Source organism: Chionomys nivalis, chromosome 13, assembly GCF_950005125.1.
Source record: "Chionomys nivalis chromosome 13, mChiNiv1.1, whole genome shotgun sequence".
NCBI lineage: Eukaryota > Metazoa > Chordata > Mammalia > Rodentia > Cricetidae > Chionomys > Chionomys nivalis.
Window position 1 is genome coordinate 34,925,502 of NC_080098.1, and position 12,590 is coordinate 34,938,091.

Here is a 12,590-nt window from a genome sequence, read left to right on the forward strand (position 1 = left end):
GGAGACACTGCTGCTGTGGAGCCTGTTACTACAGACCACGGTCCTCTGCTTCCCTAGACTTTCAACACTGGAGTGGCAGTTACAGGCGTCACAATCACTGGGACCTTCAATGACCTTCAGACGGAAGGATCTTATAACTGTTAGACCACGTATTCTATACGTTTTAAAGTGAATTATGCATGAAAATCTGTGCAAACTACAACATACATTGCAATAACAATCAAGGAAAAAACCTAGTATACTTTAGCATTAGTATTTAAGTTATATAAAATACATCTTTATAAAAGTACAGAATCTCTTTTAAAAGTTTAAATTATACCCACTGAAATAGCCAGGCTCTCTGCTAGTTCTAAAGTTAAGAGTTTATCATCACTCCGAATTATTGCTTAGTCCTATCTAGCCTTGAGAAAGCTATTGCAAAAAAACAAAACAAAACTGGAGTCCTGTTTCATAAGGAAAAGTGCCCTAAAAACTCAGCAGTCATCCAGTCTGTCTGGCTGAAGGTTTCTGACAGAGGACTCTTGCACAGGACTGTCAGCCGGTACTACCCTTGGCTGGCTTTGTCTGGATCCAAAGTGGAGTCTTGCTGCAGAGTTCCTGCTTGGGCCAGGGAGCTGTTACTTTGTTGTCCCCAATCATAGTAGTCTGGAGCAAAACTTTAAACAAACAAACAAAACCAGTTCAGTGGCTTGACATTAGCAACAGACCCGAGTTCTTCACGAGGTGTCTTGAAGTCCATTTTTCCAACCAACAGCTACACACAGCTCTGGCAGCCGATGTTCAAGTCTACTGGACTCTGCAGTGCTCAGAACTTGAACTACTAGAACCTAAAACTAGCCACTGTTGAGAACATAGTTTTAGCAAAAAAAATTGTGTCTGAACCCTAAGGTGGCATTATAGTGCACTACCCGTACATTTTGGACAGACAACTTCTAAGTCTCAAGTTCCTCATCTGTGGGACAGGGGTGACATTAGTAACTGTTGTCAGGGCTGAGTGGACACCTGCAACAGTTCTCACTAGAACTCAGGGGAAAATGAAAACAGTATTCTATCATGGAATATGGTCTTTTCTTTCTCTGTGTACATGGTGAGTACTCTCCTCTCTGTTCTTGTGAACTTCTGGCAAGAAAAAGTTAGGGATGCTCCAGCAGGGTAACTAGGTAAGAGAACAACAGTTTTAGGCAGAAGTGGAGCCCAAACTCTGGGAGGGTAACTTTTGCCCTTGAGAAATCTTTGCACATTGGCTTGCTTCCAAAGACTGTACTCTACACACGGCTGCTCTTTGCTTTCCCTTAACTGCTACCTTGCTTTTAATTTTTATATGATCGTGGATCCCTACCCAGGGAGACAGGAATGTGTTCTGTTTCAGCTTTGTATCCCAAACCAAGGTCCTCTCAGAGCCCTCTCCTCATTCCCAAGGACTTTCTCTGTTATACAGAGAGCAAAGCAAGCACCACGTTCTGAGCACTGGGCAGATAGTGCACAAGGTGAGGAGGAACCGAAGCCATGAGGGCTGCTCCTGGCCCTGGCGGGCAGGAACTGAAACCATGAGGGCTGCTCCTGGCCGGCAGGTGCTTCCCATTCTCCCTTTCCTAGCTGTTATCCAGACTGGAACTAGTTGAAGGCAGCCAGGTACAGCTTGTTTACTGCTCTGAGCATACACACCACTGTGAATGCTAACGTGTAAGCGTCCACCCCAAAACAGACTGAGCCCAGTCTGCTAGTGAGTTTTCAAGAAAGGGAGGCAGTTTCCATGTGCTCTGAAAGAGTGTGCTCCAGGGCCAGCCACGCTGCTTACCCAGCAAAGGGACTCCCACAGACAGGTCTTAAACCATGAGAGCTCAATTATACTGGCCAATCATAGGGTTGTAGCAAACACTGAATGAGGCGCTATTTGTGAATATCTTACTAAACTGTTTAAGAATGGCAAATTTCAAAATTTTGGTTCTTAAAATATATTTATATTTACTCTAGTGATTATTGTTCGTGTATTCTCTGGCTCTAGAAGAGGATCAGAGATGTCTGCCTGAATGTCCCAGTTCACATTCCACTGAGTGATTCGAGCAGCAAATGCCCTGGCGCTCTCTGGGGAGGCTCGGAGGAGTCCTCTAAGTAAAGGTTGATTTCTTTACAATCAGCACAGCTATCAAGCATTCCATGGAATACTGAGTAGGAAGAATGCTGGGGGAGGGGATACTCTAAAGACCGTTGGTTTTCTCTCACCCCTGGCTACGTCCCATGCAGGGCAGTTCTGTCAGGGGCAGTCTGTCTCCACCAGAAGCAGGCTCTTACCTTCCCTGAAGTCCCTGAGGAGCAATGTTCCAGGCAAGATCATCATCACTGTCGTATCTTCGGGGGTTGTCAAAGAAGTAAGACCTGGGGCTGAATCCATGGCTGGGGACCATCCCAGGGCTGGTCTGGAAGAAGACGTTATCATTTAGCATCCACAACAGCCTACTAGCATGAGGAAGGAGTGCCGCCATTGGCTAGAGTTTTTAATGTGCCTATTTTCTCTTTTCCTTCTTGTCAAGACAGGGACTCATGAATCCCAGGCTTGCCTCAACTTCAGTAGCCAAAGATGACCTTCAATTGTTGATTTTCCTCCCTTTACCTCTCAGGTGCTCGGGATTGAACCTAAGGTTCTCTGCATGCTAGGCAAACATTTTGCCAATTGAGCTACCATCCCCAGTCCCCAAAATACATCATGGAGGAGGGAGGGACTGCTTTCTTTAAGGATCTATAGGCAGTTTGTAAAAGGACCAGAAAGCAGGAAGAGGACAGACTAGTTGGTGAGACAAAGGAGATCAGGAGCAGGGGTAACAGGGAGAGAAGAGGGGCAAAAACATCACAATGGCGTTCTTAGTTCCAACGGTGAATTACTGTTCATAGGATTACATATCCTCACAGATACGTCCAGATAGCCAGGCATGGCCGTTCACTCACAATCCCAGCACTTGGGAGGCTGGGGCAAGAGGTTCTGTCTCAAGGTCTGCCTGTATTCTACAGCAGGACTGTCTCGAAACGACAAAGAGTTCCCCAAACTGAAGCAGACAGTCCATGTGGAGACACACCTGTATAATCACATGGGCTCTCGGGGTCCCTCCTCGATCTTTCATTCTTTTGCCCCAAACTGACTCCTCAAAAAAATGCACATGGGCATTGCTGGAGTCCATCCTGGCAGGGAAGGCCTAGAGCCTGGCTGGACTCCATCTCCCTCTTACCTTGGTCTGTTTCCTGTGCCTGGCTCAGCAGTGACCACCCAGAGGTATGGACCAGGAGCTGTGTTGTGTCTATGTGCATCATTCTGTGACGCCATCGCTCATGACGCCCCTCCCCCCAAGCGTATGACTCAGGAAGACAAAGCTGTACCCCAGTTTGTACAGTGCGGCAAGGCTTCCAGGGGATTCTGAACTTGACTTGGTTTTCTCTTCTAGAGGGTTGGCTCAGCAGATGTGGCCAAACACAAGTGGGTGACTTTAGTAAGGTCACTGATGCCACTGCCTTGCTCTCCCACTCCCTGATGAGCTGCTATCACTCTGGGATAAAGTGAGTCTCCAAACAGTCTTTTTCAGACAAAGTAAAGTATCATGTAGCTCAGGCTGGCCTTGAACTAACTACGTAGCCAAATATGACTGAAACTCTGATCCTCATGCTTCTATCTCCCCGGTGCTAGGATTACATGCCTGGTTTATGTGGTATTACGGGTGAAACCCAAGGCTTCATGCATGTCAGGCAAGTACTGGGGGGACAGTGAACACTGTGTGGCATTAGGAATCATTAGTCTGCTCTTGAAAACCCTTCAGTGTATGATAACCACCTCTGATCACCCTCTGCTTAAGGTCCAAGATTCTGACTAGTTCCTGAGCCATGAGACGTACCTTAATTTTCATTTCTTTTATAAAATAAAGAAAATGCGTTTGGGGGTTTAGCTTTAAGAGAAAGAAGATCCTACTCGAAAGAGTCGTGGAGAGCCTACCTCACAATGGTCACTTTTCACCGAAAAACTAGGAGGGAAATTCTACTTGCTGGTTTCAAGAGGATTAAGGGTGCTGGGGTGCCAGGAAACAGAGACTGAGTACTTACAAGGTCCTTCGTGGGGCTTCTGACTCGGAAGAAGTAGACCACCAAGGTGGTGGGTAGGAGCTCCCACACGAAAAGCACCACGCCGAACACTACATAGCCGGCATCACCCAGCTGGCTCTTCAGGTCTGCCTGTTCCAGAGTGGGGAAAATGAAGTCAGGAGACCTCAGGCAACCAGTGGTGGAGGACACAGCAGAGATCACCCCTAGGTACAGTGATATGCCCCTCCTAAAGCCTGCACTTTGAAACCTGGTCTCAGTGATGGGGACAGGGGAGATCATTTAGATGGCTATTTATGACTGGCCACTCTTACTTTTGCAGCTCAGGGGATGAACCCAGAGCCCACACCCAGCCCAGACTTCTCCTAAAGGAGAGTAGCTTGTCTGTCCAGATTCATCTTCACAATAGCCACGCCCTGTTCTCCACAAGCGCTGACCACAGGCAAGCAATTTGTCCAAGAAAAGTCCCCTGAGCAAGGAGTTGCCCAAGGGGAGGGCCACGGGGGCTTCATGGAGGGGAAGGTCTTAGAGAGGAACCGACTGTGGCAGCTTCTCAGCCCGTTACTGGGAAGAGAACACTGAGCCACAGCCTGGTCCTCAAGCCTTCTGCACATCATGCTGAAGGCTGCCTCACTCCTCCCCAGGGAGATGGCACTCATGTCTCCTACGTCTCCTCCCATTCCCCAAGGAGGTGCAGGTACTTGAAACCACCAAAACCATCGCACCCAAACATAGAGGTTTTAAGCTCTTGGCTGAAAGAAAAACGGAAGTAACTTGTTAAAACCAAATCTGTTGCTTCAGTTTGGGAAGAGGAAAAGGTCAAGTGGGCAGTAGTGACGGTTTGAATGGTGTGCACCAGCTCTACTTGTCTGCTCTTGAAAACCCTTATGTGAATGACAAACTCCTCTGGAATCCACCACTGCTTAAGGTCTACGATTCTCATGTCTGGTTTTCCTTAAACGGCACGTGGACCTGAGCATCCTTGCCCAGCTTTCTCCCTGCTGCACCTGTGGGACAGGGTTGGCCAGGGTTGCTAGGTTACAGCCATGGTTTCATCTTTTCCAGGGATAGTATGTGTATAGCCATTGTGGATTTAGCTCACTGAAGTCATTTTATTTTTATCTCACGGTCTTAAATCAGCTCCAGCTGTGAGCACTGCTGGCATCTCATACCTGGACTTACACACTTTTGGGTATCTGCTGCTTTTCCAGATAACACTAAGGAGTATTGCAAAGCAATCCAACAGAGTCCTACTAGAGGGGTTCCTTTCTCTACCACAGAGGTTCATCTGTGTCTGCACATCAGTGGGCCATCAACTCCCACAGGGCAGGACTGGACAATAGCAGAAACGGGGAGTCTGGCTTTCCAGCAGGCAGCACTCACTGTTTCCTACTAACCTGGTCCCCACTGAGGCAGCACCTTGTCATGCCCCCACTGACCTGGTCTGATACATTGTACCAGTCATAATCAAAGGAGTGGACATTCTTGATCTGAGAAAACGACAAGATGAACAGATTGTAGCAGGCCCGGGAGGTGTAGAGCAAGATGACAGTGACGCCGACGGCAGTCACCTGACACACTGATGAGCCCTGGAAGACAAAGCCAACAGGAGTGGGCCACTGAGATGCATCAGCCCGTCCCTGGTGTCACCCAGAGCTGCAAGAGCACCCCACCCCAGGCCCTGCTGCATCTGCACCCCTTCCTCTCAGATTTCTATTCCCTTCATCTAAAACATGGGACTGGGACAATGCCACTAAGAGGGTCAACTGTGGGCCTCTTGCTGCGTGTGTCTCTTGGGTCACACTCTCCCCTGTGCTTGAGAAAGGGTCCCACTGCACCTGGAGCTTGCTGGTCCTCCTGCCCCCTCTGCTGAGCACTGCGAGCGCATGCTGCTGCGCTCCACATTTAATGTGGCTTCTGGGGGAGTCGGAGTCAGGTCCTTACGCTTCACTGGCTGGGGCATCAGCCCAGCCCCCAAGGCCTTAATCTTAAGAGCCAGAGTGTCACAAAGCTCATGGGATTCCTTAAGTCCCATGGTTCAGTGACAAGATCCTGGCTGACTGCCTGGCACAGCCCGCAAGCCCCGGTCAGGATGCACATGGCCTTGTTCAAGGCCTAGAACCTTCAAGGCTGGGAGCACAGGGGTCCTGCTCGGCCTCTGGGATGGGGTCACGGGTTGTCTGTGACTTATTCCTCTTTATGAAGCTTTATCAGGTTCTGCCTCAGTTAAAGGACCACAGGAAAGCAGAACTGACTGCGTCCTGCACTGAAGAAGAATCATTAAATCAAAGGACCATTCATCTGTCACAGGGGTCAGCTAATATCTGACATCCACCGTTTAAGCCTCCCTTTAAAAAACAGCTTTTTTTCAAAATTTTATGCACAACTCATGTATTAGAAGTAAGATAATAAACTTGATGGCAAAAATTAAATGTAAAATGGCCCAGCTAATGGAGGATTTTTGAGTCCAGCTGAACCACGGGGTGCCCTGTGAGGGCTAGAGGTAGGGATCTTCATCTACTGACCCCTCCCCTAAAGACAACCCTTGCGGTTTTCAGGCCAAAGGCACACTGAGACCCGGAGAGTTCCAGAGGAAGGCTGACAGCAGGTCTGTCACAGGGCAGCTAAAATACAGATGCTGGAGAAATCCCAGGCTCCTCACAACTGGCAGGGCCAGGCCAGAGGAGTGATCAGAGTGAGGATTGAGGTGAGGGGCCAGTGCCCCTGGCTGTCCCAGAGCAAGCGCTGGGAACATTCCACCGGCAAGGAAAGGCTGAATCGGCGTCACCATGGAGGCCATGAACCCTGGCCCTCATTTGCTTACCTGGGACAAGCTTCCTGACCTCTCTGGGCGTGTCTCTGCTTCCTTATCCATTAAGTGGGATTTAACACTCCCACTAAAAATGCTTGTCAAGTCAGGCCTGGAGGTGTAAGCCCATAATCCCAGCTATAGTGGTGGCTGAGGCAGGGTTTCACCAGTTAAGTGTAGCCTGGGTGACAGTGAGTTCAAGGCCTGCCGAGGCAACTCAGCGAGACCCTGTCTTATGATTTTTGTTTTGTTTGTTTTTTTTAAAGGCTGGGGACAGAGATGAGTGGTATAGATTTTGCCTAATATACACTACGCCCGGAGTTTGAGCCCATTACCCCATCCCCAAAAGGGTGTTTATCAAGGGACCAAGGACAGTCAACACTAGACACATGGATGCTATTAGTGTTGTTGGTACAGCTATACTACTAGACAATTAAGATGTGGGTTCCGGCTGGGCGGTGGTGGCGCACGCCTTTAATCCCAGCACTAGGGAGGCAGAGGCAGGCGGATCTCTGAGTTCGAGACCAGCCTGGTCTACAAGAGCTAGTTCCAGGACAGGCTCCAAAACCACAGAGAAACCCTGTCTCAAAAAACAAAAACAAAGATGTGGGTTCAGCCAGGCCTAATGGCACATTCTGCTAGTCCTAACTACTCAGAGGCCTAAGGGGCAGGACCACAAGTTTGAGGCTAGCCTTTGCTGAATTCAAAGCCAGCCTGGGAAACATCAAAAACCTTGTTTCAAATAAGAATTTTTCAAATGTGCAAGGTTGCAACTCAGTGGGAGATGCTGCCTAGCATGCACAGGCCCTGGGTTTGATCTCCAGCACCACAAAAATAGTTAACAGTTAAACAGATGTAGCTCTAAACCAGACTGAGCTTTCCCAACTTTACACACTTAACGTAAGCCACCCGGAAATAAAAGTTCACACAAAGTTCAGTGAGCCACAAGGCAAGCAAGATCTGTTGTGCCCTAGGTGCAAGCCAGGAAGCCGTTTTTAGAATAAGGAACTTGCTACATTCCCACCTTACCTTTGACTCCAGGTAGATGTTGGCTAGGGACATCTTGGAGATTTTGTAGAGGCAGATGGAGAGAGAGACGGCACACAGCACAAAGAGTGTGTCATTGATGGCCACTCTCACAGAGACGATAACCTTCCTTTCCCAGGTTCCCGTCTTCACCAACACAGCGCAGGTCAGATTCACCAGCAGGAACACAAGGCTGATGAAGAGCGAGGCCAGGTAGAGGGGTAACCTGGGGACAACGAGACACCAGGATGTTACTTGAGCGCTACATTCTGGGTCGCAGAACCGATCCTTCGCAAATGCTAAGGGACAGCTGGATGTAGTTAACCCATCATTTGCATATGTGTTGTAGGCCTCCCCACACTCACCAGCTGCAGAGAGCTCCCATCAGCAAAAACCTGCCACCGGGGCTGCAGACAGAGCTCGGCAATTCTTCCTTCCAGAGCACCTGGGTTCAATTCCCAGCAACCACATGACAGCTTACAACTGTCTGTAACTCCAGCCCAAGAGTCACCACCTGGCCTGTACTGGAACCAGGCCCACATGAGGCATACACACATACACTCAGACAAAACACTCATACATAAAATGAATACAGGCTTAACCAAATGAAACAAAAAAAAAAACCCTGCCACAGCTGAGGCTGGGAACTTAGCTAAGTGGCAAAACCCTTGCCTAGCACAGAGAACTGGATTTGAGCTCGAACAGTGCAAGGAAACCACAACACAAACCTGCAGGCAACTAATAAATGATAAATGGATTATTCTTATCAAACGGCAGAGCCAAGCCGTAGATGGTTCATTTCCCTGGCAGTTCCCGCTTACAGTTTCTCAGAGCTACAGACGTGTAAGAGACCACCATGGGAGACGGAGCCTGCTACGCCTCACTGGCGCTGGGGTCACGCCTCAGGCTCCTCCCACAGCTCCCATTGTAGCTCTTCCCGCAGACCCACATGGTAGAATGCAAAAGAGTGAAATCGTGTGGCTCAAAAATGGACTAGCATCGAGGGCTTCGCTCAGCCCTAGTTCACATCCCCAGAACATTCACAAAATAGGCATGGCCATACACACCTGTGACTGCAGGTGGCTAGGGTGACAGATGGGAACTGTCTGGCCTAGTTCCAGATTCAGTGGGAGACGACCTCAAGAGAATAAGGATTGGAACGCACCATATCAATGTCCTCCTCTGGCCTCTGCATAAGTGGACACATATACATGCACATACCCCGCCCCCTGCACGCATGGTACACATACACACACTAGACTGGTGCAAGTGACCTATGCTTCTAGTCTCAACACCAGTTAGAAGCCATGATCCCACAAAGCCTTTTGCTCTTTGGCTTCCAGAACAGCCTGTAGCTCAGCTCAGCAGCTGCTACAGAGACCTTTGTTGCCTCTGACCCTCATGTACACTCCATTTTCTCTGCTTTCCTGGGTCCCTCACACTTAAATTCCACAGTTTTCTCATGACTGACAACCAGAGAGATTTAAGAACCAAGTCATGCCTGCCCCCACCTACACAAGGTTCAGAGCCTGAGGCCTGACTGTGCTCACGGCACCGCAGGCGGGGTTTCCTGCCGCTGTTCTGTATGTTCTAAGATGGAAGAACATGGCTCAGCTGCTAGTGTACTCGCCTGGCACGTATGAGGCCCTGGGTTCGATTCCCAGTGCTGAGTTAGCTGGGAGTGCTGGTGCACGCCTGTGGAACCAGGAAAGGATCAGCGGTTCACAGCCATCTTCAGTGACAGTCTAATGAACTGGAGGTCAGCCTTGAATACATGAAACCTCGCCTCGGAAGGAAGGGCTCAGGCCCAAAACCCTGCGTGAGATACCTGAACCTGGCTCCCTCTGGTTCCCAAACTACAACATCCTCTTGCTGGAGACAATTTGGCATGAATGAAGGGTATCTTTCCAGGGGACCGTGGATGCCTCCCCGCACAGCCTTGTACCCAGAGCCACACACACCCCCAGCTCATCTGATGAAAAGGGGAAACCACATAGGCCAGCCGGCTCTAAAGACAAGGAGCTCAGAGTGTGTATACCCTGGAAGGAGGAACATGTGGCCCAGAGAAATGAGATCCCGACACACCAGAAGGAGTATGTGATTGGGGTTGGACACAGGCACTGGGGCACTGAAACTCCATCCCAGACTCCCACCCCTACCCCACATAACAGAAGAGGTCAGACTGCTCTGTCTGGAAGACGCAGAACCTCAGCGGCTCACATCACTGCAGGTCCTGGGAGGTGGAGGAGCTGCAAGTGGAAGCAGCATCGTTTTCATTTCTTCCCATGTTGAGCATCACTAATCCAGAGGCCACAAAAGCTAAGCAGGGTCAGCCTGCTTAGCACCGTAATGTTTACCATAAAACAGCTTTCTGCTTGTTACAAACCGAGTATCCTTCATCGAAAATGCTTGTGACTAGGTAAAGCCCTGGTTTAATCCCAAGTACAATTAATTATAAAAATTAAGTTGTTTTGGCAAGCGGTGGTGGCGCACACCTTTAATTCCAGCACTTGGGAGGCAGAGGCAGGCAGATCTCTGTGAGTTCGAGACCAGCCTGGTCTACAAGAGCTAGTTCCAGGACAGGCTCCAAAACCACGGAGAAACCCTGTCTCGAAAAAGCAAAAAAAAAAAAAAAAAAAAAAAAAAAAATTAAGTTGTTTTAAAAGCTGGGAATATAGGGGCTGGAGAGATGGCTCAGCGGTTAAGAGCATTGATTGTTCTTCCAGGGGACCCGGGTTCAATTCCCAGCACCCACATGGCAGCTCACAACTGTCTGAAAGGGATCTGACACCAATGCACATAAAATAAAGTTAAATAAACCATAAAAAATATTTAAAAAAAAAAAAAAGCTGGGAATATAAATTAGAGTAAGGTATCTCAGGAACAGACCCCAAGTGTAAACAACAACAACAACAAAACAATTATGTTTCATCAGCACAGTCAGGTGCTCTGGTGTTGAGGGTATTTGTAATTTTGAGATGAAGGATACTCTACCTCCTGGCCCCAACACCTCAGCATCTAGGGGATAAAGCTCCAGCTCAACAGTGTGGAGGAAACACACAGAGAACGACACAGCAGCAGTGACAGAATCAGAACAGACAAACTGCAGGCAGGCAGTGTTGGGCACAGACTCCCAATCCATGCACAGTTTTCTGAACTTGTTTCCCGGATATAGACTGGAGATAAAAAAATAACTCTTCTGATGGCCAAAGAGATGACTCTGCGGTTATGAGAGTGTACGCTCATTCACAGGACCTGGGTTCAATCCCCAGCACCCACAGCGGGCAGCTTACAGCACCTAACTCTAGCTCCAGAGGGAGCCAACACTTCCAGCGTCCTCGGGCATCCCCACAAACACAAACACACACATACACACTCTAAAGATTTAAATAGATTGAGCGTTGAATAAATATTGTAGAATCCTCATTATATACACAGTCATCTCTCAGTATCTATAAGAGATTCATTCCACGACACTAAAGACACCAAAATCCAAGGATGCCTGGACAACCCTTACATAAAAAGGCCTATTTGCATAGAACCTATGCACATTTTCCTGTATAACCTAAATCAAGTCTGTGTCATGCAGGACAACCAATATACAGCAATTGACTGACAAGAAAATATGTGTGTATATTTAGTACCAATGCAATTTCTTTCTGGGAGGTTTTTTTTTTTTTTACAGGGGAGTGATATTTTTAGTGTGCATGGGGGGGGGGTATATAATGTGTGTATGTGGGTACATGTGCCACAGCACACATGTGGAAATCAGGGGACAATTTATGGTAGCTGGTTCTCTTTACACTCTCTACATGTGGGTTCTGGGGATAGAACTCGGGTCCCCTGGATGAGCAGTACACTCTCATAACCACAGAGCCATGACATCAGCCTATTTCTGAGTATTTCTGACCCACTGATGTTGACTCCACGGATGTGGAAGGCCAACTGTATGGAAGTGAAATCTGTGTACATTTTTGTGGTGACACAAGGATTCACTTTTCCTGTGTTTTGTGCCCGTGGTGGGGGAGTGCTTGGGGCAAGCCCACAAAGATTGCAATGTGCCCCAGCCCTCTTTGAGGCCTTTTTTAAAACTCTGTCCCCATAGCCAAATTTGATCATTATTGCTCGTCTTTGATGAAATGGGTCTCGTAAGCCCAGATTAGCTCAAAATTCACAGCACAGGAGGCCACAAACACAGGATCCTGCCGCAGGAGCCCAAGAGCTGAGATTACAAGTGTGCACCATCACACCCGACCCAAATCTGACCTTTCTGAGCTCTGGAGTATGACCAGTTTCTCTGACAATGCAAGGAAGGTCACAGACCATCAGGAGGAACATACACAATCACCTTTTCCCATAAACTGAGCACGTCACTCGAGGAGTCCCTCAGACCATGGCCTTCTCCTGGGCTTCTAGAATAAACCAGAACGGTCTCAAACTTGGTATCTAGCTGAGATGACTTTGGACTTCTGATCTTTCTGCTTCCTCCTCCAGAGTCCAGAGATCATAGGTGTGCACCACATCTGGTTTTTACAGTACTGGGAGTTGAACTCAAGACTTCATGCACGCTGGACAAGTACTCGACCAAAAGTTACATTGTCTTAAATAGTGTTTGAAGCAAGCATGATAGTACATACCTGCAAAGCCAGCAAGCAGGAGGCTGAGGAAGGAGGAT

At 48.4% G+C, this 12,590-nt stretch overlaps 1 protein-coding gene across 1 annotated transcript in view; it reads right to left on the reverse strand.

Annotated features, from left to right (window-relative positions):
* Nucleotides 1-237: 237 nt before the first annotated feature.
* The window catches only part of Gpr137b (G protein-coupled receptor 137B), a 32,691-nt gene continuing 20,338 nt past the window's right edge, over nucleotides 238-12,590 (reverse strand). Inside the window, exons 3-7 of the mRNA XM_057786912.1 lie at nucleotides 7,919-8,141; nucleotides 5,520-5,669; nucleotides 4,084-4,212; nucleotides 2,293-2,417; nucleotides 238-656 (exon numbers count right to left, since the gene is read on the reverse strand). Of these exons, the coding sequence (XP_057642895.1) occupies nucleotides 545-656; nucleotides 2,293-2,417; nucleotides 4,084-4,212; nucleotides 5,520-5,669; nucleotides 7,919-8,141 (739 nt within the window). The 3' untranslated portion in view covers nucleotides 238-544. The remainder of the gene's footprint in view (nucleotides 657-2,292; nucleotides 2,418-4,083; nucleotides 4,213-5,519; nucleotides 5,670-7,918; nucleotides 8,142-12,590) is intronic.